The sequence below is a fragment of the Takifugu flavidus genome, chromosome 14 (assembly GCF_003711565.1).
Source record: "Takifugu flavidus isolate HTHZ2018 chromosome 14, ASM371156v2, whole genome shotgun sequence".
NCBI classification, from domain to species: Eukaryota; Metazoa; Chordata; class Actinopteri; order Tetraodontiformes; family Tetraodontidae; genus Takifugu; species Takifugu flavidus.
Genome location: NC_079533.1, coordinates 3,980,246 through 4,008,171, shown reverse-complemented (window position 1 = coordinate 4,008,171; position 27,926 = coordinate 3,980,246). Strand labels below are relative to the sequence as shown.

At 38.0% G+C, this 27,926-nt stretch overlaps 1 protein-coding gene across 4 annotated transcripts in view; it reads right to left on the bottom strand.

The window, feature by feature from the left end:
* Nucleotides 1-27,848, bottom strand: part of ncor1 (nuclear receptor corepressor 1) — a 39,615-nt gene extending 11,767 nt beyond the window's left edge. Inside the window, exons 1-30 of one of the 4 annotated variants that reach the window (XM_057053628.1) lie at nt 27,618-27,848; nt 25,127-25,314; nt 22,550-22,644; nt 22,221-22,428; nt 21,788-21,970; nt 19,400-19,513; nt 18,140-18,196; nt 17,938-17,990; nt 17,689-17,755; nt 16,134-16,306; nt 14,729-14,819; nt 14,424-14,602; nt 14,286-14,340; nt 14,065-14,166; nt 10,948-11,078; nt 10,183-10,478; nt 8,275-8,340; nt 6,342-6,478; nt 6,163-6,259; nt 4,669-5,101; nt 4,464-4,584; nt 4,175-4,352; nt 2,889-3,058; nt 2,160-2,274; nt 1,666-1,748; nt 1,385-1,553; nt 1,182-1,283; nt 1,011-1,094; nt 687-937; nt 276-585 (exon numbers count right to left, since the gene is read on the bottom strand). In XM_057053628.1, coding sequence (XP_056909608.1) covers nt 276-585; nt 687-937; nt 1,011-1,094; nt 1,182-1,283; nt 1,385-1,553; nt 1,666-1,748; nt 2,160-2,274; nt 2,889-3,058; nt 4,175-4,352; nt 4,464-4,584; nt 4,669-5,101; nt 6,163-6,259; nt 6,342-6,478; nt 8,275-8,340; nt 10,183-10,478; nt 10,948-11,078; nt 14,065-14,166; nt 14,286-14,340; nt 14,424-14,602; nt 14,729-14,819; nt 16,134-16,306; nt 17,689-17,755; nt 17,938-17,990; nt 18,140-18,196; nt 19,400-19,513; nt 21,788-21,970; nt 22,221-22,428; nt 22,550-22,644; nt 25,127-25,237 — 4,231 coding nt within the window. In that variant the 5' untranslated portion in view covers nt 25,238-25,314; nt 27,618-27,848. Of the gene's footprint in view, nt 1-275; nt 586-686; nt 938-1,010; nt 1,095-1,181; nt 1,284-1,384; nt 1,554-1,665; nt 1,749-2,159; nt 2,275-2,888; nt 3,059-4,174; nt 4,353-4,463; nt 4,585-4,668; nt 5,102-6,162; nt 6,260-6,341; nt 6,479-8,274; nt 8,341-10,182; nt 10,479-10,947; nt 11,079-14,064; nt 14,167-14,285; nt 14,341-14,423; nt 14,603-14,728; nt 14,820-16,133; nt 16,307-17,688; nt 17,756-17,937; nt 17,991-18,139; nt 18,197-19,399; nt 19,514-21,787; nt 21,971-22,220; nt 22,429-22,549; nt 22,645-23,445; nt 23,465-25,126; nt 25,315-27,617 lie in introns of those variants that run through there. The other 3 variants (XM_057053629.1, XM_057053630.1, XM_057053631.1) reach the window with 3 other exon arrangements.
* Between the last annotated feature and the right edge of the window lie 78 nt (nt 27,849-27,926).

Sequence of the window (27,926 nt, the reverse complement as noted above, 5' to 3'; positions counted from 1 at the left end):
AAGAATGTTTGTCTTTAAGTATACATTATGCATCTGGCATAAATACTACCAGTACTAACTTTGAAAGCTGTGAATGGTGCAGAAATTATAAAACAGGTTTGAGGTACATAAATGAAAATATAGAAATAAAGAATTTAAGCATGATAGTTTTACAATCATTTGTTAAACAATCAATATACTTATTGTTAAATCATTATACCTCTGTAATGACTGTTGATAATGATTGTTTTTTATCCAAATTAACACCCTCAATTCAGTGATCTTATGAAAATTACCGTCTGATGCACGTCCCAGCATGGGAGATCCTCTGGACACAGGATTGGTGCTGTAGTTAACAGGTGTCCTGCGAGAGTTTGAGTCCTCATACATGCCTGGGCTGTGCTGGGCTCTGCCAGCCTCTTGATGGGTGGAGCGCAGGACAGAAGTGGTGGAATTAACCACAGAGGTATGGCGTACTGGTTTATTCTCCTCATATTTGACACGCTCCATGGCCTCCAGCTGGGGCATGCTGTGAGGGAGCTTATTTGGACTAGTGATTAGGGACTTAACATTGTGCTTGATAGTAGGCTGGCTGAGACTGTGAATCTGGTATTTTTAAAAAACAAAGCAGCAGTTATCAATCACATAGCATCAGATTTGAGTAAGTGCTGTAAATTTTAAATCTAACTCTGCTCAAACCGTTATACCTGAGACAGCGAGCTCTCCATGACTCTTCTATCTGACAGTTCAGGAGTCTTGCGTAGGTCCTGACCAGATGGATCCTGTCGAGGGATCTCGTGAATGGAGCGTCCCAATTCTTTGATGGTATTGACCCCCTCATAGGGTTTACCCTTGCTAATACCTCCTTCAAAGGAGCGTATTGGTGGGCTTTCACGCTTTATCTGTTTTCCATATTTTAAGGCTTCTTCATAGCTCTCTGCAGTCGTTCTAGGTGTGCCTAGAAAAGAATAAAAGTATTTCAGATTTGTGTCAGCATTAGACACCTTAATTCCTGCACGCAAGTGCATTACCTTGCATGATGGACCCTGTAATCAAGGGTCTTTCTTGAGAATCTCCATGCAAACCATCTCTGGGCAACGCTCTGCTGATCAGCCCTAAAAGATATACAAACATTATCACTCTCTTAAAAAAAGAACTTAACCAAAGTTTGGTTCACACTCTTGAAAGCCTGAAACAATTACCCTCAAATGGGGCTCCTTCTCTGCCAGAATGTGCCCTGCTCATGGGTCCTTCTATCATTTCATAGGTGCGTTTTAGTGTGTTTTCTCTTGAATTCTTGATGGCTTTTGGAGAAATATACCACATAATAAATGAAGATGTTATACAATGTTTCTACAAAAACAGTCAGAAACAAATTAAAATGCCATATACTTAAAGAACATACCATCATAGGATAGGATGTGACCACTCTTCCCTTCATAGATGACGTGAGCTTTAGCCATCTGTTCTCCTCTGCTCTTGTCTGGACTGGTCATGTCCTCTGTGGAAAGTTTTGTGATTGTGCCTTTGAGGAGGTCAGCAGCAATGCTTGACTGGGCCAAAGCTGGTGTGCCCTGTAAAATAAAACCGAAAAGAAAATGTTTATTTAAATTTAATATTCAGTCTCAGTTTATTCATTCTACACAAATTAAAAAGAAACCCAAATCATTAAAAAAATCTAATTACCTGAGTAATTGATCCTCTGAAAGTCAGGGCCTCGCCTAGCTTTGCTGGATTGCCTCTGCAATCCTGTATGGCTGGAATTGTTCCTACAGTTTAAAAAAAAAAAAAACGGTCAGTAAAGTTAATTTTTAATGTTGCTAGCAGTTGGACCATTATGTTTGGTAGTGATAATGTTTCACATGTAAAGATGAACATTCCTAAACTAGTAATGAAAACATATCTTTGGCATCAAGGTTTCATTTCTACTGACAGTTGAAAAGCATATATTAAAGGTACATCAGTTTTTCATTAACAGGATCACTCACCTAAAACAAATGTTTAATACATTTTTGTAATAACTGCTTAGTGTTGTAGGAGTGTTATAAACAACAATTATGGCATAAAGCGCCAAACCGATGTCAAAAAGACCTAAACACTACAGCTGTATTTTGTATTTTATTACAGTTGTACCTATAATGCACACTTTAAAATAGTGTCATGATAATCTGGAATCATACCAGACTTATTAAGATCCTGCTGTCGAGGTAAGCCCAGAGAGATGGAGCCCACAGTGCTCTTGCTTCCCTCTGGCCCATAAACAGCATGGGGTGGCAGGTAAGTACCAGGAGTACCCTACAAAAACCAAAAACACAAAGAAAAGTAATTTAAAATCCTCCAGTTACTAGTTTTTGATTCTGATTCTTTTTTTTACAGATAAAATATAGATTATCTCATCCAGTTTTCAAACAGACAGACAGCAAAAATGAATGCAATAAGTGCACATATATAAAAATAAACAATTAAAAAGTAATAATAAAATACATATACACACACGCAAACATATATAGAATTTTTTTTTGCATTGTGGAGGTATCAGAACCACTTCAGAGCACTGCCAATGCACCCTCAAAACCCAAATGATGTGACAAACTGTTGTGACATATTATTTACAATAAAATGTACCAAAATCTACTGACAAAAGAGACATCAGCAGCTCAGTCTGTAGAGGGCTGCACTGAGAGGATGAGGGTGAGGCTGTGATAGGCTCCAACACCCTCCCCATGACCCGAAAAAGATCGAGTGGTCAAGAAAAAAAGATAAAATAGACAACATGTTATATTCCCATATGCACTATTTTGAGCTAAAATAAACTCTACTGGAAACATAAGTAGGATTTGACTGACTTTGCAGTAAGCAGACTCATCTGAATGAATCATCCATGAAAACAATACCTTTGGCTGCTTTACCTGGGAGATGGATCCACCTTGGATGAAGGAGGGTTTGTCTGTGGGCTTTGTGGTTGGAATGAGTGGAGGAGGAGAGGGAATGTTGGCTGGACGACTAGGTCGGCTGAAGGTCACCCTGACTCCATCTGGTATACCCTGGACCAGCTGGTTGGAGACTGGGTGGAGCACTGCTAGTAATATAGAACAACAAAATTTATAATCAATACATTTGGGGATTAAAAACTTTAAAGAGCAAATTCAATACAGGTGGAAACACTACAACTTCCCTCAATAAAATAACTCCATTAATCCATCTCAACAAATGGTGAAATGCTGAAGATAACATTTAAATGTTTTTCAGCTTGTAACTCATGGTTTGCTAATAATATAAAGCTTTAGGCAAAATCTACTTGATCATACTGTTCTTTAGCATGAAACCATATTTGCTTGTCTAAACCTCTAAAACAGAAATCATTTCAAATTGATTTCTCATGTCAGCCTCACACTAACTAATCAGTACACAACTCATGTCAAGGGTGTGAGGGTGTATATATAAGATCATAAGTAATTACTCCAAATTCCCAAAAACACTAGTGAGCTCACCAAATATGTAAACTGTGACATTATGAAAAGTACGACGTGACATGACAATTTCAAAACCATAACCACTTGTGTTTGTAGATATAAAAACAGCACTCTCAAAAGTTTGCAATAAAATGAATTACAACCCTCGGGCTGAATGGTTTCACCAATTTAGGTGCTGTCCAGGAATCAAGAAACTTTACCGCTCTGAGTAGACAAACCACCTACTGAATGTATGGTAAAAATCAAGTCTAGTATACAATAAATCCCTCTCACAACTAAAAAAAACAATTCTTTTCAGACTACAATAAATTTTAGATCTAATCTCCAGCCAAATAGGACATATCCACTTGGTAGTGATTAAAAGCATATGCTTCACTAATCAGTCTGTCTCAGACTTTTAGTTCCATGAGGGAAAGCCTGGCTCACCAGAGCAAAGCTCTTGGTCCAGAGCCAAGTTTCTGCCATGAGGCTTACCTGCAGAATAAGGTATAAGTACAAAGAAATATACCCATCATCATAATACAGTAAAGACTGAGCTAAGGTACAATAATGCTGCATCTACAGAGTCACATCGCAGACTCACATTCCGTAAAACTTATGTGAGGGCTAAGTAGCTGAGCTGCTCTTCCATTTACTGAATTGAATGTGAAAGGTGCTAAATGTACCAGCACATGAACAGAGCAGAGAAGAGAACAGTATAACAGCTGCTTTTGTTGTCATACCATCTCTATCTATTATGGTGGGGCTGTGACTGTTGAAGAGTGATCTGCGCTCCAAATCTCCTCGATCCAGCCTCTGCTTCTCTTCTTGGTGAGCTGACTCGTGTACTGCTTTTATCTGGTGCTGCAACATGGCAAAGCCACTGATGGGCACCGCACCAGGACCACAAGGACCAGGCACCTGGAGAAGGTAAACAGGCACTGATCAAGATCAATTTGAATTTCAGCCAATGACGGAATTTAAAAAAATTCTTTAGAACTGGGTGAAACAAAGGAAGTACTACTAACTAACCATTGGTGGGACTGCAGCTGCCCGTTTTTGCAATTGCTGGATGTTGAGTTGGGCTTGTTTGGGTGAGGACATCAACACTGTGCCAGGAGGGTTAAGTAAAGAAGGCTTTTCAACCAATATTCTGCAGAACCAAAGAGAAATTAATCAAACACACACTTCACCTGTAAACAATAAAACAATGCATGCAGCCGTTATAAAAGCACACCTCCTCTCAGGTTCTGCTTCCACATCCTCATCAGCACTGCAGGTGGCGCTGGAGTCATTATCAGAGTGATGATCCCTCCCACCATGTTCTGCCTTTTCTCCTCGCTCCTTGATCTCAGGCTCCAGTTTGACCTGAACCTCTCCAGCCTTCATGTCCATATCCTGTGGTTCAGTTTTGGGATGTATCGAGCCAGTAAATGAGGCCACCTTGGCCTCCTGAGATTGTGTCTCACTCTCTGGGCTTTTCTCTTCTTTGACTCTGAGCTCACTGTAAGAAGGCTCCAAAGCTTTTCCGCTGCATGCCTGAGATCTGTCTTGGTCAGGGCACTGAGAATCTCCTGCTCTGCTGTCTACCCTCTTGGAGTCACCAGACTTTGAGGAATCAGCTTGAGAAGGGGAGGGGGCACTCTCAGTATCAGAGCTGTTGTCACCACCTATGGCATGAAAAATATTTGACATAAACAAAACCATTTTAATTCAAATAGGGCACGCGCGTGCGCACACAGCCACACCCAGAAAAGGAGTTCCTCACTGTTCAGACAATATCAACCAAATGTTCCCCGGCCACATAGTCGCTAACACATTAAGTTACTAAAGTCTACTAAACTACAGTCACAAAACTGACATCCCTTCAATAATTTGATTTAAGAATCAAGTATAACATGAATAAGACAAAAGAATGAACAAATCATATTAGCAAAATCACATTTTCGGAAATTATTAAGAACCTAAAGGATCTATTATTGTTGCTTGATATGCCCCCTAAAAAAATAAGAAACTTAATTATAATTAAAGTAAAAGTAATAATAAACTTCAGCAATCAGCAATGTTAAATGGTTAGTAATTGTTTTTATGAGTGCAATTTAATAATTAGGACTCCAGTTTGGGTTTTGCTGGGACAAGAAATCCAAACAAATATGAAATCTTGCCAACACCTTGAGTTACCGCTGCGATCTTGTGAATGGCAGGCTGTAGGAATCACAAAGCCACTTCCAAAACAAATACCGGTAATACATCACTGATTTTAGGCAATATTTCAGGATGTAATTTTAATGATCTCTATTCTCGATGTAAGAGCAGAAAAGTTAACATGATTTGGAGACCACAAAGATGTGGGGCAAATTACTGCATCAAACCAGTGGACCAGCACTTTTCAGTTCAAAGATTGGACTTTTAAAGCACAAATCCTGTTTAACAATTATTTTAAGTCAAGTGAACGCACTACATGAAACACGTTCCAAATTAAGCACTCTGCATCGGATGGTGATTTTTGCGCAACTCTTATATATCAACTGTAAATGGTTCAAAAACACAGTGAGAAGGGGAGGGGGCACTCTCAGTATCAGAGCTGTTGTCACCACCTATGGCATGAAAAATATTTGACATTACGAACCATACGAAATGCCCTGCCTTCAGATAAATTAGTGAAAAAGAAATTTGTTTGGGTGCACAAGTTATTTAGACACGAGCATATGCTTTTTATCTTTTATCTGACCTTCACTGTCGTCTGCATTGTCTTCATCATCATCATCTGGTGATGGTGTGGCTTGGCCTTCACCTTGAGATCTATCAGCACGAGCCCGCCGTGTATCCTGGGAAGCACACAGCAGCACTATTCATTAGCCGCAGTCACACAGCAGTGCAACAGCAGACTGGGGCTAAAAAGCGGCTTACCTGCTTATGTTGCTGGAGCAGGTTATCCAGGTTATGACGCCTCTTGTAGTTAAAATAAAAGTTTTTGCACTGTGCCTCACTTTTGGTGCCCACCATTTTGGCAATGGCTGTCCAGTTTCGGCCATGCTCAACGAGCCCTAGAGGGCAAAAGGATAAAAAACAGGTGTCTGGTATTTGCAGGTTTTAAAATCATTTCTCTTTGATAACAAATGGTCATACAGCTATACATTGTGGTATAACCAACCACTTTGACTTGATAAACAATCTTCATATGCTGTTTTCAGTGCCCTACTCTGAATTATTTACAGTCTCTTTTAAACAGCTTTCTTAATTTTAGGCAAGCAAATTACATATGTAGCTTATCAAAAGCACAGGTGGCCAGGCAAAAAGTTACAAAATAGTTTTGATTTGAAATGTATCAGTGTGCTAAGTTTGTGCCTTCATCCATATTAACAATTCCACTCTGCTAACTATTTATTAAAAAGTGGTCCCTCCATATCTTGGAATGTCAAGTAAACCCCGAGGGTTCGCTGTTGCTAAGGCTTTCTGCTAGTTTTCTTTTATCCTGTAAAAGACTCACCACTGTCTCTTTACACTCTTAATCTAAGCTGTAGTGACCTGGAAGACTGCTATTTACCTTTGACATTAGAGTGTCTCCTCTTTAGATTGCATAACCCTTGTGACCTCCCTGACTTCCCAGTCTTGCTGAGATGAAGAATGCTGACAGTTTGACAAGAAACCACAGATTTCAATACAAAGCCTTATTACTGCTCCAATTATAGAGGGAATGTGGTCACTGGGACTCAGTGGCCATCATAGTAATTTTGCTTATACTTTCAGACAGTTACAAAATGTCAGGCAGAAAGACTGACAAACCGTCTGTGATATACCATAAATATAACATTGTAAACATAAAAGAAGGCAGCTCTAATATTGTCATGTTCTTTGATGGTCTGACCACTACAACAACTTTGCTTAGCAGCAATAAAAGGCTCTCATATGCAACTAGCAGCTGGAAGAACCAGCACAAAGCCGACAGAGGTTTGCTCCTGAATATTTCGTAGCCAAACTGAGCACGGGACAACACACAACTTGTGACAACTTCACTTAAATGTCTTGAGGTGTGTTTGCTAGCCAAGGATCTTGTGTGGTTCTGAGTGTTTTTTTAAAGGTAGTGTCCCAATTAGAATCAAACGTAGCAGGAAGAGATCAGTGTGAAAAGAGATCTTTATTTGGAAACATCATTTTTTCACCTTCAGATTTACTGAAATGATAAAGGGTATTCAAGACTCCGATGACACAGTGCCCAACCACTGAGCAAATTAATGAATAAAAGCGCCAACACTAAAACAGAAAGTCAGCAAAAATAAATTTACTAAGTTCAAAAAAATCTGTTCTTTATCGACCAAGAGTAATTTAATCTTAAATTGTTTTAGAATTTGTCAATAATGCTTTAGAAAAACATTCATATCCAACTGAAGTAAGGGCATTATAGCCCAAATCAGGGTTGGGGAGAATGTTCTTAAAACCAAAGTTATTTCCTTCACTATTTCTGAAATGAATGAATAAACAAACGCCTGTAGTGTTTTTGTTTAATTGGGCACAATACATGAAAAACATGTATCTACACCCTAAAAAAATTCACAGAAGTGGAGCTGAAGCAAAATTTGTTGATATAAGCATTTAAGTGTCCATTTACGCATTTGCATTTTCCAGTTTTAAGCTGTGTGAAATCATGAGCATTCAAATTTTTTTCTTCAGTGCACATCAGAAATGAGCAGGGTGATGCATCTTTAGATAACAAGAAATCATAATGACATGAAAGTAGGGGATAGGAAAGGAATATTTTAAAAGGAGAGCAGCAACACCACGATGGAGGAAGTACGCAAAAAAAAGAAAAGATGACCGAATGACAAGAGCAATGAAACGCTACCTTTTTTGGCGACTTCCATCTCCTCCTCGGTCCAGCGAGAAGTTTCTCCGGTTTCACTAGCAGCAGCTAAATCACAGAAAAAAATGATACAGTCCCATCAGCGGTGAGAAAGAGAGAAAATTAAGAACAACAGAGGGAGAGTGACAGTCCTCTTTTCAGCCCTCTCCATCTCATGGCAACTAATCTAATAATGTGTTTACATTCAGAGGCGGCCGAGAACTGCGCTTACACGCCCCGCCCTCTCCCTCTCTCTTATGCACACACAAAAATGCACGTTCATACACTCTCTATCTCTCTCTTTGCTATCACCAAGCTTTCCTTTGCTCAAATCAAGAAGGGGGGGGCTTTGGTCAGCTGATGTAGGGCCAGACAGTGGAGGAGTTGAGAGCCCTGCCTCCCTATTTGGGAAATGGCCTTGGATGGAGACAAACAGACAGATAGAACAGCCAGACTCAAACCCTCCCACCCCTTTTACTGTGATACTCCAATGCCGTCTCAAACAGACACACAACTCCAACTTGTTCTGGTTTGGCTAAACCTTTATACCACCCACAAAAAAATTACAGAAGTACTGGTGCTTTTGTGTTTGTGTAGGGGGTACCTTAGTGAACATGAGCCCACTCTCCCTCATGTCACCCACAGAGACAGTGTAAACATTTGGACTAATATAGCAAGTACTATACCCTTGACATTACGACCAGTCACACTACCCCAAGTACACCACCCCAACACACACACACAGATAAGGATTTTCTCACTGTTCAGACAATACCAAGCAATGGTTCCCTAACTGCATAGTCACTAGATTAAGTTAAACATAACTACACTGACAAAACTTTCTGCCCTCTGATAGTTAAGAACCCTACAAGGCAGTTATTAATCAAAGTGAGTCTCACACAAACAATGAACGAACTCATTCCATTCAATGTTTAGAAAATATGCTAATAATATATGAATTTGACAAATTATTTGGAAAATTATTAGAATCTTGTCCACTGGAAGTTCAATTCTTGGAAAGAAAACCTGCAAAATTGTGTGCGCCTGTTTGCTTTTACTGATCAGGAGAAAAATTTTATGTGTGGACAATTTACACAACTTGTTTTTTTAATTGAATGTTCTTTTGGCTGTGTTATTATTCTTTTCATTACACATTAATAATTAAATGTCAGTCTTCTTAGAACTGTAACTACAATCTCACAAATGCAGTTTCCCAAGGAAGATTAGTCCTTTATAAAGCATGACGTGCATAGAACAGTGCCAAGGTATTGAGAGATTAAGACAATGGAGTGACAGACAGCAAATTGCTAGTTAATCACATTATAAGGCAGACTCTGAGTACCTGAAGTAGAGCTCAAGAGGCAGAAGAGGGAGCAGATGGTGTGAATGCAGCACAAAATTGAATCATGATACAGATTAGCACTCAGACTTGCCCTGATAACCTGAGCTTTTGTGACAAGCTTGAACAGGAAATGCATGAATTAGAATTAAGACAACTGATTTAATACTGCTACAAATGCACACTGGAGAAGGCTGGCATAAAATACACATATTTGTCTTGATTACCCATTAAGTCTAAACTGCTCCTCTTGATACATGTACAAATATTTAAAAAAAACCATAATATTAATATCCAAAAACCAACGGAACAATATGGACAAACAACAGTGTATACTCCATTGAGGGTGAAAATGCCAGTGTACCTGAGGACCACTTTAAAATGTTGTTTGTACTTAAAAACCCACTAGCCTAAAATATGACAATCCTGACAGTATTTGTGAATGTGCTGGAAAAAAGATTCACAACAAGGTGCAAAGCAGCTCCTAAATAAGAAGTGTGCTATATCATGTATCCACATGGTGCAGGAAGTAAAAGGAATGGAATCTTGCTTAGGCAAAAGGATACCAGTACCTTTATTTGCGTCCAAAGAAGCTATTGGAATCTGTGGTTTCACAGGTTCCTTAATAGCCTTTTGGGCTGAATCGGACTTAGAAAGTTGTGGAGGATCTGACAAGGAGGGGTCTGTGGCAGTGGGGGGTGCCTCGTCAGCAGCCACAGATGCAGCTTCAATGGCCATGGAACGTGTGGTGATCCTTCCCTTACGGCGGCCCTGGCTGTTGGCAGTCTTCCTGCCACGCGGCGTGTTGTGCTCCTTTCCCTCCTCGTCTTCCCCACCGTCACACTTATCTTTGTCTTTACTAATTTCTCTGAAGTATAGAGTGACAACACAGCTTTAAACCACCAGGAAATGAGTCCTCATAACTTTGACATTAACTCAAATAAACCAAGCCACTATAAAGAATAATTTTTAGCCGTAGTGAAGTTTTAATCAAAATGTCCCTTGCAAACTCAGTCAACCAATATTTCCTCAGGATGTTCCATAGGTGGAGCGAATTCAGGTGAAATGCAAAGTACAAATTATTAAGAACACGTAAACTAATCACAGCTCTTCTAGTGTGTATTATACATTATATAAAGTGTATGTAATGTGAAGGTATAAAAGTATACAGCTATACATCCTCTGTATATTGATACTTAGCTTGTTAGAGGAGTTTACATATTGAAGCGGTGTCTATAGAAGTAAAATCTACTGTTTACCATATTTTACCCAATCCTACTAAAAAATCCCTAAAGTTTACAAACCCTAAAAATTGATAAGACGTAAGGTGCACTGACCTAGAATCCTCCTTTTCATCTTTCTCTTCCTCGTCCTTCTTTTCGTCGTCCTCTTTTTTCTCAGATTTCTCAGATTTGTCGTCCTCGTTTTTGTCGTCTGACTTCTCTTCTTGTGAGGGACGAGTTATTTGCTGAAGACAAAAAAGGATCATGAAAATAATATTTAAGTTCCAAGGGTCATTAAGAAATGGTTTAGGTTATTAGGTTTTTAAATTAAAAATGACACCAACTACACGGTCTAGCAAGGGCATATGATTACCAGCTTTTCAAAGGTTTTAAGTTAAAGTGGAAAAAACAAATTAAGCTGGGTTATGTTCCAATAAATAAATTTAGTATAATTCCAGGGTCTTTTCACGATTTATCACATATCATTTATAATGTATGACAATTACTGTGTCGCTAAAAAATGTCCAAAATGATTATTATCAAAATAATTACGGGTAATTCATACTGACAAAAATTAAACAACAGCTCATTTAGCTAGTTGGCTGAAAAAATAAGAGGTGAAAATTAAGGAAATAAAAAGTTTAACACAAAAGTTAATCAAACACTTAATTTTGGTGCAGAAAAAAAAAAGTAAAAGTTGTGGCTGTAAATTTTAGCACAATGTGGATCTTACTGCCGCAGCATGTCATGAAATGGGACACAGAAGTCCCCGACAACCCTGTAAAACATTCACAATGGCCTTCTTAGCTTGCAGACCGTAAGCTAATACAGTCAGCAATGCTGTTCTAAATTTGGCCCTACATAACTACTACAAAAACAAATGTACAGTGCTTCAAAGAAACCTACATATCATACAGAACAAATCTATGCGCGGCCATCCAGCCATGGCATTTTAATCACGTATGGACAAAATAGAAATATGATTTTGTGAATATAGGCAATAGGCATTGATGTGCATGCAGTTTAAAAGATGTCATTCATTTCATTATAAAATGGCAGTTTTTCATTTGATCAGTAAATACAATAATTATCTTAATGCAGATGGAATACATTATAAATTAGCTGAATTTATTATGCTACTGTAGAGGCAGTTCACTTACTAATGACAACTTTCAAACACCACCAGGGCACTTAAGCTCAAGAAGTGGATACTTCAGATACTTTATGGTAGACAGAGCAAGAAACTGTTTTTTTCTTTTCCTAAAATTCAATAATTTGTTTATTCCATATGCAAATTATAAAAAAGCACTCGGAGAGCGCGGACCTCCACCAAGCAGCTCATTTCCCAACATATTGTGACTGACACCCATAGTATAGTATATATAGCAGTAAAACGTTACATAACATAGTACGGTAGTTAGGCTACTTTATGATCAAAGCCCTATGGCTTTTCCTCTTCCTTGCTCTCCCTTTACCAATTATCAACATTTCCTGAAATTTTTTTTCAAATCTGTTCATAACTTTTTGAGGATTTTTTGACAGGACTGGGTTACTTCAATGATATAGTAAAATCTATAGTATTAATCAGAAAGTTAAGTAATTCTGAGGGGAATTTTAACTTGAAGCATCATTGTTGTGCACTGCATTTCATTGCTGTAAGGACTTTTCAATGCTATCATAACAGTGTCTAAAAGGGACATTTACTAAACAATTTAACTTCATTGTAAAACATTTCAAAGTACTGAATAATACATTGTGTCTTTTGTTCATGAAAACTCTATTACATGATTAATACATGTTTAACTGGAAACATTTACTTATTACTAAACACAGGTTACAGTAAAAATTTATCTGATTTAGGGGTATTATTGATAATATGACATATGTATATATACACACACACACACACACACACACACACACACACATACATACATATATACACATATGTGTGTGCACACACACAACATTGGATCAGACTGATATAAAATTGAGTCATGTTCACTGGTGAAGATCTTGACAATATGTAGTTCTATATGACATATATGATCTTTGTCTTTGTCTTAAATGAAACTTATTTAGAAAGAGCAAGAATCTAAGTGACCTGAAAAGTCCCTTGGGTTTGCCAAAAGGAAATGTGCACCAAACTAAAAATACAATATATTTTCCCATAACAAAAATACATTGGCACATGTTACCACAGTTTGATGACAATGTCTGCAAGTCCTTGAAAAAAAACCCTAAATAGTATGACTTCCTCCAAACCTCAAGTCCAATTCTGAAACATCGAAGGGAACGTTAAAAGCATCACTACACCAATCATGTGAGCAGTCGATAAACGCACATATTGATTTAAAATCTTGTCGCATACCTGTAGCCTCATTTGCTGAACACAAAAAACGCTTTTGTTTGCTGTGAGCCACAGCTTACTGGTGGAGTTAATGTGTATTTAGCCTTTAGTCCGTCCATAGTGTTCAAAAGAGAAGCAGTAGAGAGGCAGGACAGCACCATAGCAGAGCTCCTTAGAAGGGCTGCTGGGCCACAGCACCACCACACATATTCTAGGAAAGCATGTCATCGGGCCGCTTAAGCCGCCTGAAGAATTGTCCATCTCACATGCACACACTAATCTATGCAGGGTCACTCAAGGTAATCCCTGTTGAGCACTCCTCTTTGATTGGCACTCACAGCAGCAGAGCGAGTGCTTTGGACCTGTCAGATGGCTGGGCTGTACCATCTTGGTCATTTACCATAGGGGTAACTATTGTTGTCTCCTTTTTTCCCTCACTGTCGCTTTCTGTCTTTTTCTCTCTTGATGAGAGAGAACGAAAATAAAATGAAAATATTTAATACAGCGGCTCAACTGACATATTCCAAATAGAAATAATTTTTTACTTTCTTAATTTTTAAGAATCACCCCTACATTTGACTTCTGTTGCTCTATCATTTCTCTATTTCCTTTCCTCTGTGATGGCTCTACTTGTTCCAGCAACTTTTTGACTATTTCAGTGCACCTGAAAACGGTTAAAGATTATTTTAAGAAATTGCAGTGGTAATTAAAGATTGAATGATCTGTTAAGCTCAGTGTCATTCATAATAATTAAAGCGAATTGAAGTTTTGTACATAAAACATGTCTCCATCAGGTGTAGGGGAGTCATTCAGATTAGTTGTATGCTCTGCTGATAAAAATTAAATTCTCAGCAGCAGAAAATCACAATCACAATGTGTACCTGGTTCCTTCCTCTCCGCTTTCCATAGTTTCGCCTAACCAGCGTCTTGTAGTTGTTGTTCTTCTTGGTCAAGTAGTAGTAAAGGACACAGTCAGCAACACACTGAAACAAAACATTTACTTGTTTGTATAGGTTATTTAAGTTCACATAGAGTTTAAAGTTCTTAAATCCAAAATGAATACTTGAATGAACAGTTTCATTTATCCAGAGGCATCATTTACCTTTCTTTCCAGATAGGATGCAATCAATCCAAAATTTTTCGGATGTTGGACAAACCTGGGAAAAAACTTGTGTTTTCGTTATTTATCAAAAAAAAACCTACTCAAGGACATTAAAAAAATGTGCAAAGGAAAACACACTTCTCCTTAAATATCTCCTTTTCATGCTCAGTCCAAACATTCATAAACTGTCGAGCTTTGTACACTTTCATTGGGTCATCCATAAGACCATTCATGTTGATGAACTTCACACGCCTCTGTTCAGAGTCATACATCATGGGAGGGATCACTGAGAGCTGTCTCATCTGTTTTTCATTGTTCTATAAAAAAATACCAGATGAGGTGCCAACATTTAGTCCATTTGCTTAAACAAGCACACCACTTTTATCTCATGGAAATACTGAAACAGTGATTTCATGTCTACAATGTAATATAAGAGTACCCACCTCCTGTTCAGAGAGACCATCTATGATTTCAGAAATCTCATGTTCACTTCTTGCGATTGTTGCAGAGAGACCAGTTCCTCTTTGTCCGACTCTGCAGAGAAGAATCTTTCCAAATGTCACAGCTGTTGATATTGCCTCTGAGGCAACAGTGAGTTTTGTCTTCTCAGCAGAAAGCAAAGTAGGTTTCTTAATTTGGAGATGAAATCAAACTTCCGAGCTTTCTTGATATATTCAGAATTGCGTCTATTCCAAGCAAAGCCTGAGCCAAACTGGCTGACATGAGACATGAATTAAGTTATGCTAAATAAATTAAAGCACTGCAAAAACTGCTGGATGAAATTAAACAAATTATGATTGACATAATGATTGTACTGCTGATCACCCCTAAAGGTAGTAGTTGCACAGACCCTTCAACCATTTCCAGCAGTGACAACAGCATACATTTCTACCCCACATAGTCCTCCCACACCTTTAAACCTTACTTTATGCTAACCCCTCTGCGTTGCTCACAGGCTGTTTGTGTAGGGATTGCGTCATTTGCAAGCCCTTAGCAACCTCTGCAGAGATGCGCAGCACATCTCCAAAATATTGTAACTGGGCAGAGAGGGACTGCAGACCATGCGCAGAGGCACTGTAATTGTGTGGTGCTTGCTAACAAAAGACTTTCAAACCAAAGTGACTGGCTATAAATGTATAATTAATGAATGTTTCCCCTTTGTGCTTACTCTCTAAATTCTGAAAGCAGACGCAACTCCACTAAAAATGCCACACTTCTGATCGTTTGGGCAGGAAGTTGCATAGTGAACATAGTGACAGTCCACTGAAGTATAAATGGCAAACCCCCATGCCCGTAGAAAAAAGATAATATTGCTGAAAGGCTATGCAGATGGACAATAGGCCCTATAATGTTTAACTTTTAAAAAAAACTTAAATTATCAGTCTGGCCTTTTCTTTAAACATCAGTTTTTACGAATTATTTCATTATAAGCAGGTCTCATGAGTTTGATATTCCATTGGCTTCAAGTTTCTGCTTGATATTTTGCTCTTAACTGACTGAGCACTTCCAATTCATAATATCTGACCTAATGATATTTGGTTTGACATTTTCCTCTTGTTTTTCTAGAAACAAGACTTTCTGATGAGTGTGGTAAGCAGTGCAGCAAACTGAAAATAAAACGCAAAACCTATACAGAACCTGTGTGGCAAAAGACTGTTAGAGAGAAATAATATCAGAACAAAAGAGAAAATGTATCAATACTACACAAAAAATGCCTTAAAAAATGCTGAAATGTATCACGTACTGCAGGTGTGTGGAGCCAGAGACCAGCACAAGAAAACATACATTGTATTGTAGCGCATCAACAATAGGATGATTCTGACCAGTGATGGGTAAAGCGCATGGTACCTCTGAAAGCGTTCCTGCTGCTCTCTCTGCTTGCGGATTTCTGGAAATTGCCTTTCATAGTACTCCCGCGTCCTGCTTTCCTTGGCTTTACGTCTTGGATTATTCTCCATTCGCTCCACTTTCTTTTCCCACGCTTCCATTAGCTGGTCATAGCGCTGGCAGATCTTTTGTTCCTGTATGAAAAACATAAGAATAAATATATTACGGTAACCTAAAAAAGGAGGGAAAAATAGTATATCGTTTTTATTCATATTTTCAAAGTAAAAAGAATTCATACATCAAGTGTATACCATCAACAATCAATAACATTCACTACATAAATAGCTTGCATAAATAGTGTATTTTTGTATGTGTTTCTGTGCTCTGTGCCTCTCCTCTCCTCTCTATTCTATCATCTACCTGTCCTCCCCCCTCTCCTCTCTATCTACCCAGCCGGCCATCAGCAGGAGGGTCCCCTTACATGAGTCTGGTTCTGCTCAAGGTTTCTTCCTGTTAAAGGGGAGTTTTTCCTTGCCATTGTTGCTTGTTGGGGGTTAGGCCCTGGGATTCTGGAAAGTCACTTGAAACAATTTTGATTGTAAAAGACGCTATATAAATAAAGATTGATTTGATTTGGATTTGACTACACATTCTGCTTTTGGAAAGATTTCACAAAGATTGTGATCAGTGATTTGTGATCAACAAACCTAATGTGAGATCAGTGACATGAATATTAATGCTGCTGAAGCAGAAAGATGGCCAACACCCTGTGATCACAGACAAGGTCAGCAATAATGTGCAGCTAGCCTGCAGGAGTTTGATACCTAGATAAGATTAAGGAACCCATATGTACCATCAAAATCCCTCAAACAAACAGCAGACTCAGATCTTGTATCAGGATGGATCATTCAATCCCTTTATCAATCATGGAAATGTAGACAAAATTTATCCAGTTCATGCAATGATCTCCTGTCCACTTCAAGGGATCCTGTGGACTAGTAACTCAATTTCAGAGACGCTTTTCAGCATACTTCAGTTGTAAGTGGCATTTGTGGCACTGTACTGTACCTCAAATGTAATGTACTGTCAAAGGATTCTATGACTGCAATAAAAAAAAACTGGAGTTGGGTTTTCCTGAGCCACTACAACAGAATTAAGAGCTAAAGGATTTCAATCATTTTGATTCTAAAATGCTTAAAGTACAGGAGTAAAGGAAAAGAAAGGAAATTAAAGCATATATTGTACCGTATATACACAGGCTTCTTTCTTAAGCTGTGCGAACAAGCCAGGTCAAGAAATGAAGTCATATTTGTTTATATAGTTTCTTAATTCATGGCAGCAAATCTGAGACTTCAATGACCCCTTCATATCTTACACCTTATGAAAATTGGAAAGTGAATTGCAATCTTCAAGGTTTAGAAGATCATGGGTCAAAAGTTCTTTGGATACTGGAATATCACCAAAATTTAACAAGCTCTTCCTTTGCCTAATATTAACAATTCCTCAAACTTTCATCAAAATCTGTTCAAATTTTGGTTGCCTAATACAATACTTTCCAAAGAAAAGAGGCACTTACCCGTTGTTTTCGTGCATGATTCCTCCTCTTGAAAAACAAAATCAGCTTCTTCCTCATGACTTGGTTACTAAAACGAAAACACCACTTATTCAAAGAACAAATCCAGTATGGTTTCACTAAATACATTTTTGCAACCTTCAAAACTTTGCATAATTGTTTCTCAAGTTTCTGGGATTTTTTTAAAGCATTAGCTCTGTCATACTATTTGTATTTAACAGATGTTCAAGTATTGTATCTCTTGGAACTTACGTCTTAATGTTATCATGGTAAACCTTTGTGTCTGATGGCTGATTGTAAAGGGGCTGCAGAGAAAAAAGATCCATAACAAGTAGTGTATTAATTATTACCTGCTGGGCAAGCAATGATCTCAAAGCCTCGCCTCATTTAAAGCTCAAACAAGAGCACAACTATTATTAATACTATTATTATTATGAATCATTAAATCACATACCAACTCCACTTTTGGACCAAGACCTTCGAGGATTTTATGAGCCTCTTCTGCTTTTTTCTGGAAAATTAAAGAACAGCAAAAGTTTGTCATATTTACAAGTTATCCAAAAACTAGATGGATAAGATGTTTTTAAGGCATGTAATCATGTTAAAAAGCTAAAAGTAAATCTACAGAATAAAGAGAAGTTAAAGTAAATGTTTGGTAAATTATCTATCATTGTGAAAAGGCATTACTTTTAAGAACCACATTTCTGATATGCAGATGTGAACCGTTGCCCTGGACCAGAGGGTTGTTTTCAAAGTACACCATGACAACAAAAGCTACTACAGTTTTGAGCCTTTACACAAAGCAACATTGCAGGATAAAGGGTTAACTCCCCAGCAAACGGAGAAAGAAGGCGTGGCTCAGCACTCCCCTAACATAACAATGTCTGACAGCCATGAACTACAGTGACCTTCAAAAATACACATTGACTTCCTTATTGTTCAGCTGAAATACAGATAATGGGACCCAACTTTTCCTTTAAGGTTTTAAGTGAAATTAGTATGAGCAATTTCTATTCAAAAAACTACACTGGGATTTAAAAGGTTTTAAGTCATTTGGTTGGCTGCCAATTCTGACAATAATTTTCCGGTTTAAATTTCTCAGAACATCATTATTTAACATGCTGGGAAACTGGAAAGGAAAATGAACTTTTAATATTTTATTCATATCAAATGTTAGCCAACAGCAGGAAATGTGGATCTACATTACAGTCAATGCTTTTAAATACGGCTAAAGTGCACCAGTTTACAGTTAAATCAAATTTTATTAAAATGTTGCAAAAATGCACTTAGTCTCTACAGTGAACATTCACATGCAGGTGTAACAGTACCTGAGAGGTCACCACCCGAAAATGGGTGTCATTCCATCATCAATAAACATGGTTTGGTTCAGCAGAAGTGTGTTACCAAGTTGGAAATTAGTAAGTTAAGTATCGTTCTGCATCTGCCCTGTGTCAACTCTTTAATGTCAGTGTTGTGAAGTCATTGAGAAAACAAAAGGTCACATCCTGCTGTGCATCATGCATGTTTAACCATAACACTTTAAATATTACCTCTTCCAATCAACCATGATTCTAAAAGCATGCTGGGCATGAGCATTGTATAAAGCGCAAACACTGGACCAAAGCAGCAGGTACAAAACTGCATGTTTAGCAATAAGGTAAACATTATGTGGTCATTCACTGCAGATGAAAAGCCAAAAGATGAAATTACTAACCCTGTTCTCATCATAGATGATCTGGACTATGCTGCGATGCTTGTGTTCCACAGGGGGAGGGGTCACAGGCTTTTCCGGCTCCATTGGCTTTGCTGCTTCCTCCTCCAGTTGTTGCTAAGTAACAAAAGCAAGTAAAAAAATTTTTTTAAAAAAATACACAAAATCTCATTCAGTATTTGATTGTGTTTGTCATGATTAACTTTCCGAAAAAGCCAGGTTTACATAATCTGTCAGCTTTCCTCAAATCAAAAGATATATCAGGAATATAAAAATCACACGATTTCTGATCAGCTCATTTTTTAAGGATCAGAATCCGGCAGAAAAGACCTGGATCACTGCTGCATGAAAAATGTAACATTGCACTGTCTGTATTGTAAACACTACACATTTGCAAAAAGCACAGAGCGCCATACAGAAACATACAGTTGACTGATGCTAGTTGGGTCGTTAAGGCACAATGGCGCACATTCAATGTGAGCAAGTCAGCGATGACGCTTTATAGCAGTGTGTATTTCAATGAGTGGGCATACTTTACAGGCAATGTGAGTGGCAGTGAGCTGAGCCATAAGCTGGTCACTGGCTAGGAAATTGCATATGAAAAGCTGGCAAGATCAGATCAAAAAACTACACTGGGTTTAAAATTTACTGTATGTATTGTAAACCCAGATGTATTTATATCTGATATTTGATTTTATGCACATTGTTTAGTTCTTTTTTTAAAAATATTACTATTTAGATGTAAATAATTTATATGGCTATTTAGCAATTGTTTAGTAATAAAAATGGCAGGTTGCACAGTTAAAACATCTGCTGACCACCAGTTCTAATATCGTACAAAGTTTTACAACTTTTATTTCAAGTGTACCAGTATCTCAAAGCAGACAACTTCCTGTCACCAGTACGTGATGATATGTAGTATGACTCAATAACGATGCATAGATCTGTTCAACAACTTAAAAATTTAGGGAACAACTTTATTTTTTACTGTTTTGCCAAATATTCATACCAAATAAATAGGTTCCTGGTGCTGCATTGCAAATGCTTTGTGAAAAGCACTTGGTAAGGCCAGGTAAATTCCGCATAATAATTCTAATAGTGTTTAACAATATTAACATACTACTAATATGAATTAAATACTGCAACACTCCCTTGTGACTCTTGTCATGAGTCCACTAATTTAAGGTTGACCATGACCAAAATGTCAGTGGGGCATGGCTCATGACCAATGTATGGTGTAATAGCAGAACTACAGATTACCTTAAAAAGGTATTCGATTATGTATTAATATTGAATAGCCTGTTATGTATTGTCAAAAACAAAGTTAAATGGAGTTGAGGTGTAGGTAAAAGGAATATTTAAAAGAAATTAAAGTAATAGGAAGGGAATCAAAAACTGGGTTTTGTTTGTCTCAGCTAGGCAGGGGAATATGAAGGACATCTGGTCTCACACACATGTACTTTATAGGGTCATATTTTCTCTGTCCTACTGTGTTGTGCACTAGCAAATAAACAGTTTGCAATGGATTTGGGGGGGAAAAAAATCAAGAGAAAAAAACAACACACAGTATTGTCTGCCAAAGTGTAAAGCAAATCTGAAATTCAGGCTTGTCCTCTTCACTGTCACAGGAAATTTGATCATTTATTCAGGATTTGAAAACGCTTTGAGAGTTTCTGTCAAAATTACCCCAAAAACAAGTTTCTCCCAACCCTGAAATTACCTTAAAAGGGTACCATTAGGGCATAGGACTATTCAGATTTCCAAGAATTCTTGACAGACAAGGCTGTGTGCCAAAGAACGCTGATCACTGGAACATGCTTGCAACATTCTTCAATGCACCTGCATTGTATAACCCAGTGAAACCTGAAAACTTGTTTATTTAATTTCTATAAGCTTCATTTCATTTGTCCTTTGACCATTTGGAAAACAGAGTCAAAGAAGATAAGCTACATGAGCTGGGAGGTCTTGGTTGTGTTGAACTAAATTGCCCAGTGACTTAAAACAACTGAGAAAATGAAGCAACAGCCAAAAAGCTGAATCTAATTAAACAACGGTGAAGAAAATTAAAGAAAATTATAAGATTGTAAGACATCATCAGTCTGATTAAGGTACAAAAGAAATGCAAACCACACAGATTAATAAGATTTCCTGTAAAAATGGTGGAATGGGTGCTTATGTTTCCACTGAATGGTTGAAATGGACAAAATACACTCCAACTGGGAAGGAAATCAATGAGAAAGGAGAACTTTACATGTTGGTAACTTCTTCCCCCTTCATTAATGGAATAGTTAAAAAATTTAAAAAGGCCAAAGGAATCCCAGAGACAAAGTCTGGTCTAACTGTGGGTGGAAAGAAAAAAGAATTTCAAGATAAAATGTTTAAGGGACCAACCTGCTTTTTCTTCAACTTTAAAATTTGCTGTTCCACTTTAGCAATCTCCCTGTCCACACGGTCCATGCTCTGGATCAACTCCTCCTTAGAAAGCTTAGATGGAGAGGTGTCCTGGTCTTCCCCAATGTGTAATGTATGTCCTCCAGGGGACAGGGACTCTACTTTGACAGTGAATGGAGTTTCCTGATAATAAGGAAATATGCAATGAACACATTCATAAGGACTTTGCTGCGAACCCAAAAAATATGCTGCAGACCAGGTAGTGACAATGAGGACAATTGTGCAAAGTCTACAAACATTATATAGACTAACCACAGACTACAAATCAGAGAGAGGGGAGCTATCAATGTACTGAACCAGAAACGAGGGAAAAACAAACAAAAAAAGTGTGTTATTTTGCATTTAATAAATTAAATAGAGGTACAGGGCCCACCTTTTTGACCTCCACTGTGGCTCTCAGGCTGTCCTGTACTGTATGTGTTATAGGCAGAACAATACCTCCAGCTGTGGGAGGGGTGCGGGAAATATGGGCCTCAGCAACGGTCTCCATGCGAGGGCGTTTCGCCTCCAAGGCCTCATGCTCAGACTGAGCTGTGATGGAGTGAAACTGCTGTTCGTAACCATGGCGTCTCTCTGGAGGCCTGATGAAAAAGAAACAAACAAGAAACTTACACATATATCAGAAACTACAGATGTGCATTTCTTTGATTCATTGTTGAGTCCAAAATGGAAATGATTTATGCAGGAAAATGGATAAGTTACCTTTCAGTTCCAGGGTGGAATTCAGACAGTAAAGATGGTCTTCTTCGACCTAGTGGATCTTGAATATGAGTCCGGTAATCTGAAGAAGTATAATCCTGGAAGACAGGAAGTCAAACAGCTTTAGAAAAAAGAAAAAAAAAATCATACAAGAGAACTCTTACTTATATTGTAGTCAACAACACAACAACAGTACACAACGCTGAGGTCCCCGCAACGCCCTTTATTAGCTGCAGCAACTATTTACTGGGCCATTAACTCTTGTCTGAAGGATATCCTGAAGGCCTGAGGGCTTTTTTTCTAATGTCCCTTTAATTGCAACTTCCCCCTTTTATTCACGTTGAGGAAAAGTCCGAATCGCGTATTGCAACTCCTGCAATGCTGTAAAAGAGACAACTCCCCAGATGAACTTAAAATACAGTCTTAAATATGTTAATTAAGCTATTGGTAACCAATGCAAAAATGTTATCAGCTCAGCCTGATGTCTGAACAAACATGAACGCGCAAATGCAGTTACAGGAAAACTTCCATGTATTCCCAGATTTAAATAAACAATCCAAATGCCCAGAAATGCCCCACTGGCAATTTTCTGTGAAATACCTTTCGAAGAACCTTATCAGGTAAAACAATATAAGTGTCAATATGGTGCAATTTTGAGTCAATAGTGTACATAACCTTAACAGTGAATAAGTTATCAACTATAAAAAGTTGAAGCAATGCTTGTGACAAATTGATATCGAACATAGTGATGTAGCCAGATAACATGCTACACGTTCGACACAACTGGAAATTTCAGTAATTTGCAGATCTCAAAACAGACATTTGCAAACCCAACAGAAAACATGCATGTGCAGGTCATAATTGGCATCTCCTAATTTCCCACAGAGCATTCCACTCACCTCGAAGGGTGCCTTGCAGATCTGAACCAAATTGGCTTTACTTGGTTTGACTCTTCATCCTTCTTTGTTTACACAGCACAAATGTTTCAAAAAGTGGAATGCTTGCACCAAACAGGAATAATATAAGCCAAATCCCCTTGTGTTCCATACAAGAAATTAAAATAGAATGAATTAACAACAAAGAGCTACAGTGTAGACTCAAAGCTCTGTGCAGCAGACCGCAATATCAGCTTTTCTAAATTGGATTTCTTTATCTTAAGACCAGAGGGCACTCTTACTACTACTACTCATCAACTGGCTAATTATAGGACTACTAAGTTAACACACATTAGTTTCTACCTTTAACATGACCTACAATGCAGAAATTTCTGCCAAGTAGTGGCTGTGTACTACATGTAAAAAGAATCTCCCATATTCTTTACATTGTTGGGATATGGGGTAGGGTGCCAAGAGAGAAGCCATTTTCTTACAATGAAACACATCCAAGCCTGGCTAAATTTAAAAAAATCATGCATAGTGTTTCTCAAGAGCACACAGGAAAATGTGTTGTGCTCTAAATAAACAAGGTTGAAATTTTTGGTCATAGTTCCAATACATTTGGCACAAAAACAACACTAAAAGAACAACAAACCCAAAGTCAAGCGTAGTGGTGGCAGCATCATCCTAATGAGTTTTGTCTTCAGCTAATGTCCTGAGTCAAGGTGGAGGTATATATCAAGCCTTCCAAATCAGTTTCAAGTTTGGCACAAACCTTAACACTTCAAGCAGAAACATGAAGTTGTCAAGAAATTGCAACTCTCGGCACAGTAACGAGCATATACATCAATCAAAACGTGGCTTCACCAGAAGCACATTAAAAGTTTAGCTCAGCCAGAGCCCAGGTCCGACATCAGTTGGAAATGTGTGGTGTGGTGTGATGTGAGGAGGGCGGGACACAGAAAACACACTAGCAATGTGACAGATTTGGAGCTTGGAATATTGCCATGTCCTGATGTGACCTGCTTTCTGAGTCTTACCTAAAAAGAGTGCTGTGAAGTCAAAAGTAAGGTTAATCAGCAATATGGTTCTCTGGAATTAAATGTCTTTTACTCTGCCATTTAAGGAGGGGGTGGGGGACTTAAAAGGATATTTTATTGTAGCATAATATGATTCACTGCTCTTTAATTCTTTGGTTATTAGAGGCAGGAGTTTTTTACCTTTCCAATTCACGTAGGGCATTCCCTTCAAACAGAGGGAACTATGCAAATCTAAAACAAAAGCGCCCATTTTTTTCCCAATTCTTAACAAAGAAATCTTGATAGAGAGTAGGCATCGAGATTAGGCCAATCCACAGTCTTGCACCAGAAAATAAACCTAGAGGCACTTTTAAGATCACTTGTGCTGAATTGGGAGAGCGTGAGCAAGGGTGGTCAGAAAAATGCCCATGGGACAGGAGGAAAGATGGGCACTAATATGTCTGACATGAAAGGCATAATTTAGAATACAGTTCATTAGTAAGAAAAATAAAAGTCTCACTTCTGAGGCCTAATCAGAAGCTGTGTTTCTCCATTAGCCTGTTGTAAAGCTGATCTACGGTAATTCTTGGCATGAGACCCATCTACATCGACATGTTCCATAAGGCATGATTGCTGACAAAACATTAAACAATTTCCAAATGTTTGATGACTAAATATATATTTACCTGTTGGTGGCGTGTGCTTGTGAAAGTATACTGGACAGAATGTGGTGGGTATCGGTTCTGCTCACTGCTGAAGGTCCCCTGGCTGTGGGGGTAGCCTGAGCTACTGGACATTCTGGCACAGCACTAGCCAACTGCAGCTATTCCAGTCCAGAGATGTTGGCTAGACCATCTTCAGAGACATAAATCACCTGCAGCAAGACACAAACGAAGACAATATGTCAAAGTTTCTTTTGTACAGGACATGGTTAAACATTAGATTACATACAATCTGTGTTTGACTGTCAAAGGCAGGTTTCTGATCACAGAGACTAGATCAGCCGGATTGTAAGGATATTAGCCTAATTTATGTTTGCATTTGGAAACAAACCATTTCGATGACAACATACATATGCCACATGTGTTTTGCCTGTATTACTGTGGTTATATTTGTTCAACTTCGCTCTTGATGAAAATGACAAAAACACTCCTTAATGAGTCAACATGCATCAATTACCTAATTGCTGGAAATATAAATGACTACCATGGAGTTTATCTATCTATTGCCAAACACAGCACTTGCAATTTGATCATTCAAAGTTTAAATGATATAAAATGATGCAAATTAACATGAGCAACAGACAATCCTGTCAAGAAGTTGAGCAGCGGAAATGACACAGCCAAGGCTAGCAAGAATGTATAGAGGAGAAACTCAGATTCAGTTTTACATTTCCTTAACATTAACACACCTTTTAAGGATCGTAATTCAAACATGTTAGGTTTGCACTGAACTGAGAGGGACACATTGTATTACAGACATGACAATACACTGTAAGCATTTTCTAATAAAAGAATAAAACTAGAACTCTAAGAGGGCAGACCTCTGCCAAGGTTAAAAGTCTAAAGGGAAAAAGGTAACTCACCAAAATGGCCTTTACACTCACATTTTCAGATATACTAAAAAATATCAACAGTGTTTTAAAAACTGACTTGTATCCCTTTCGGCTTCTGTCAAAGCAGCTGTGCACCTTGTTTAACCAGGGCTGTGTCTATTGTCACAATTTACTTTGTGGAATTCTGTCTTGGGGATATTACTTTTAATCAATAAAAGCATAGACAAGGTTATTTCACAATGGATTCTATGCAAAAGTAGCAGTAGACAGGTCTTGGATTAGGTTCTTCAGAGTATAGGAATTTTCCATGATCCTCAGCAGCACCTACTGACTTTAAAAAAATAAATAAATAAAAAAATAAAAAAATAAAAAAATAAAAAGTGAGCAGTAAGTATAATGACAAGGAGCAAATAAGATGTTAAAAAAAATTGGTAAACAGTCCTGAAACATTTCTGATTATTTTCTGTTTTTAGACTTATGAACATCTGCTTTGCTCCTGGGACATTGTCTTGTCTAAGCTAAAGGGATAGGAAAAAAATATAAGGCCAGTCACTGATATACCCTTTCCAGGGGAAAAAAGGGGTTTACAAACTTGCAATGTACTGTGAGTTGTCAGATATTGTTAAAATTGTGCTTCCAGGTATTTGCTGCTAGGAATGGGAATTCAAACTTGTCCTGGTAACTCTGGAGGACTCTCATTGTTAAGGTGAGGCTACACTACTAAAATATCTTACCGCTACTTGGTTTAAAGTGAGTGAAGCACTGTATAAAATGCCAAATCTCAACTCCCAATATATATTTTCAAAAGTCTTCATCATCCAGTGAGCAGTGGAGTCCATTATGGTAGTCATTAAAGTATTGAAATCAATCTACAGGCCAAAGTTAGCAAACTCTGTTGTTCTTTTATCTACTTTCTCTAATAATTGTAGGATTATTTTAATGAAATTGAATACATAATTCCGTTGGAGCTTTGCCATCTGTAGGCAGTTACTTCAGTAGCAGAGTTTCAATGTATAACAGACAGTAGCTTCAAAGTTTCAATCTTATTGATTGTTGTATTGTATTATCTGTTGTGCAGAAGACCCCCCCCCCCCCCCCCCCCCAACTCATTTAAAGAATTTTAAAACCATAATATATGTTGCTTGTGTGTCTTGGTTCTTTTTAAGCTATACCAAAGAGTTAACTTTACAAAGCAGTGGGAAATGTCGGGATTAAACTGTTGTCGTTCACAGCGTCACTGTAATAAACCTTGCAGTGCAAAATGATGCTATTCTATGTTGTTATTGTATTTTAACCCACTACAGTCAATTAAATGCAGTTAAATGTATTTCATATTTAGAGGAGTGGGCGTATCTCCGCGGTATTAATTTCCCTCACGTGCACCAAAGCAAATACGTTTACCTTAGTGAATATATCTATAAATAACAATCTTGTACAGCAACACGACGTGCAAGATGTTGTTGTTGTTATCGCCGCTAGCTAGCTAACTTAGCCCGTATTTCACCTTTGAATTCTCTACCGCGTCGCCATCTTGCAAGGCAGATTTTAGTGTAAACCGGGGCGTTTAAGTAGCATGTTTATTAGACATCTGTATTTGCTACATACTTTTTAGGTGTACTCACCTCATATTTCTAAGGTATACAGATGTGAAAGAAGCGTATCGCTGTGTAGAATTGTATATCAATTGTTTAACGTAAATCCGCGGGTTGCGAACAGTGGACGACTAGGCAGGCTGAAGGCTGCGACGCATTTGTCGCTCGATGTCCTGGCAGGACAAAACAAATTTCTCTTCCTTAGTGGAATCCGCGGGATGCCGTTTCATTTCAAAATTTATGTATGGGCACATACAACCGTAATGTATATAGTAACCATTAAGTTAGACTATGGTGCAATTACTTGATGCATAAATAAAAACGCCATTTAAGATTTTA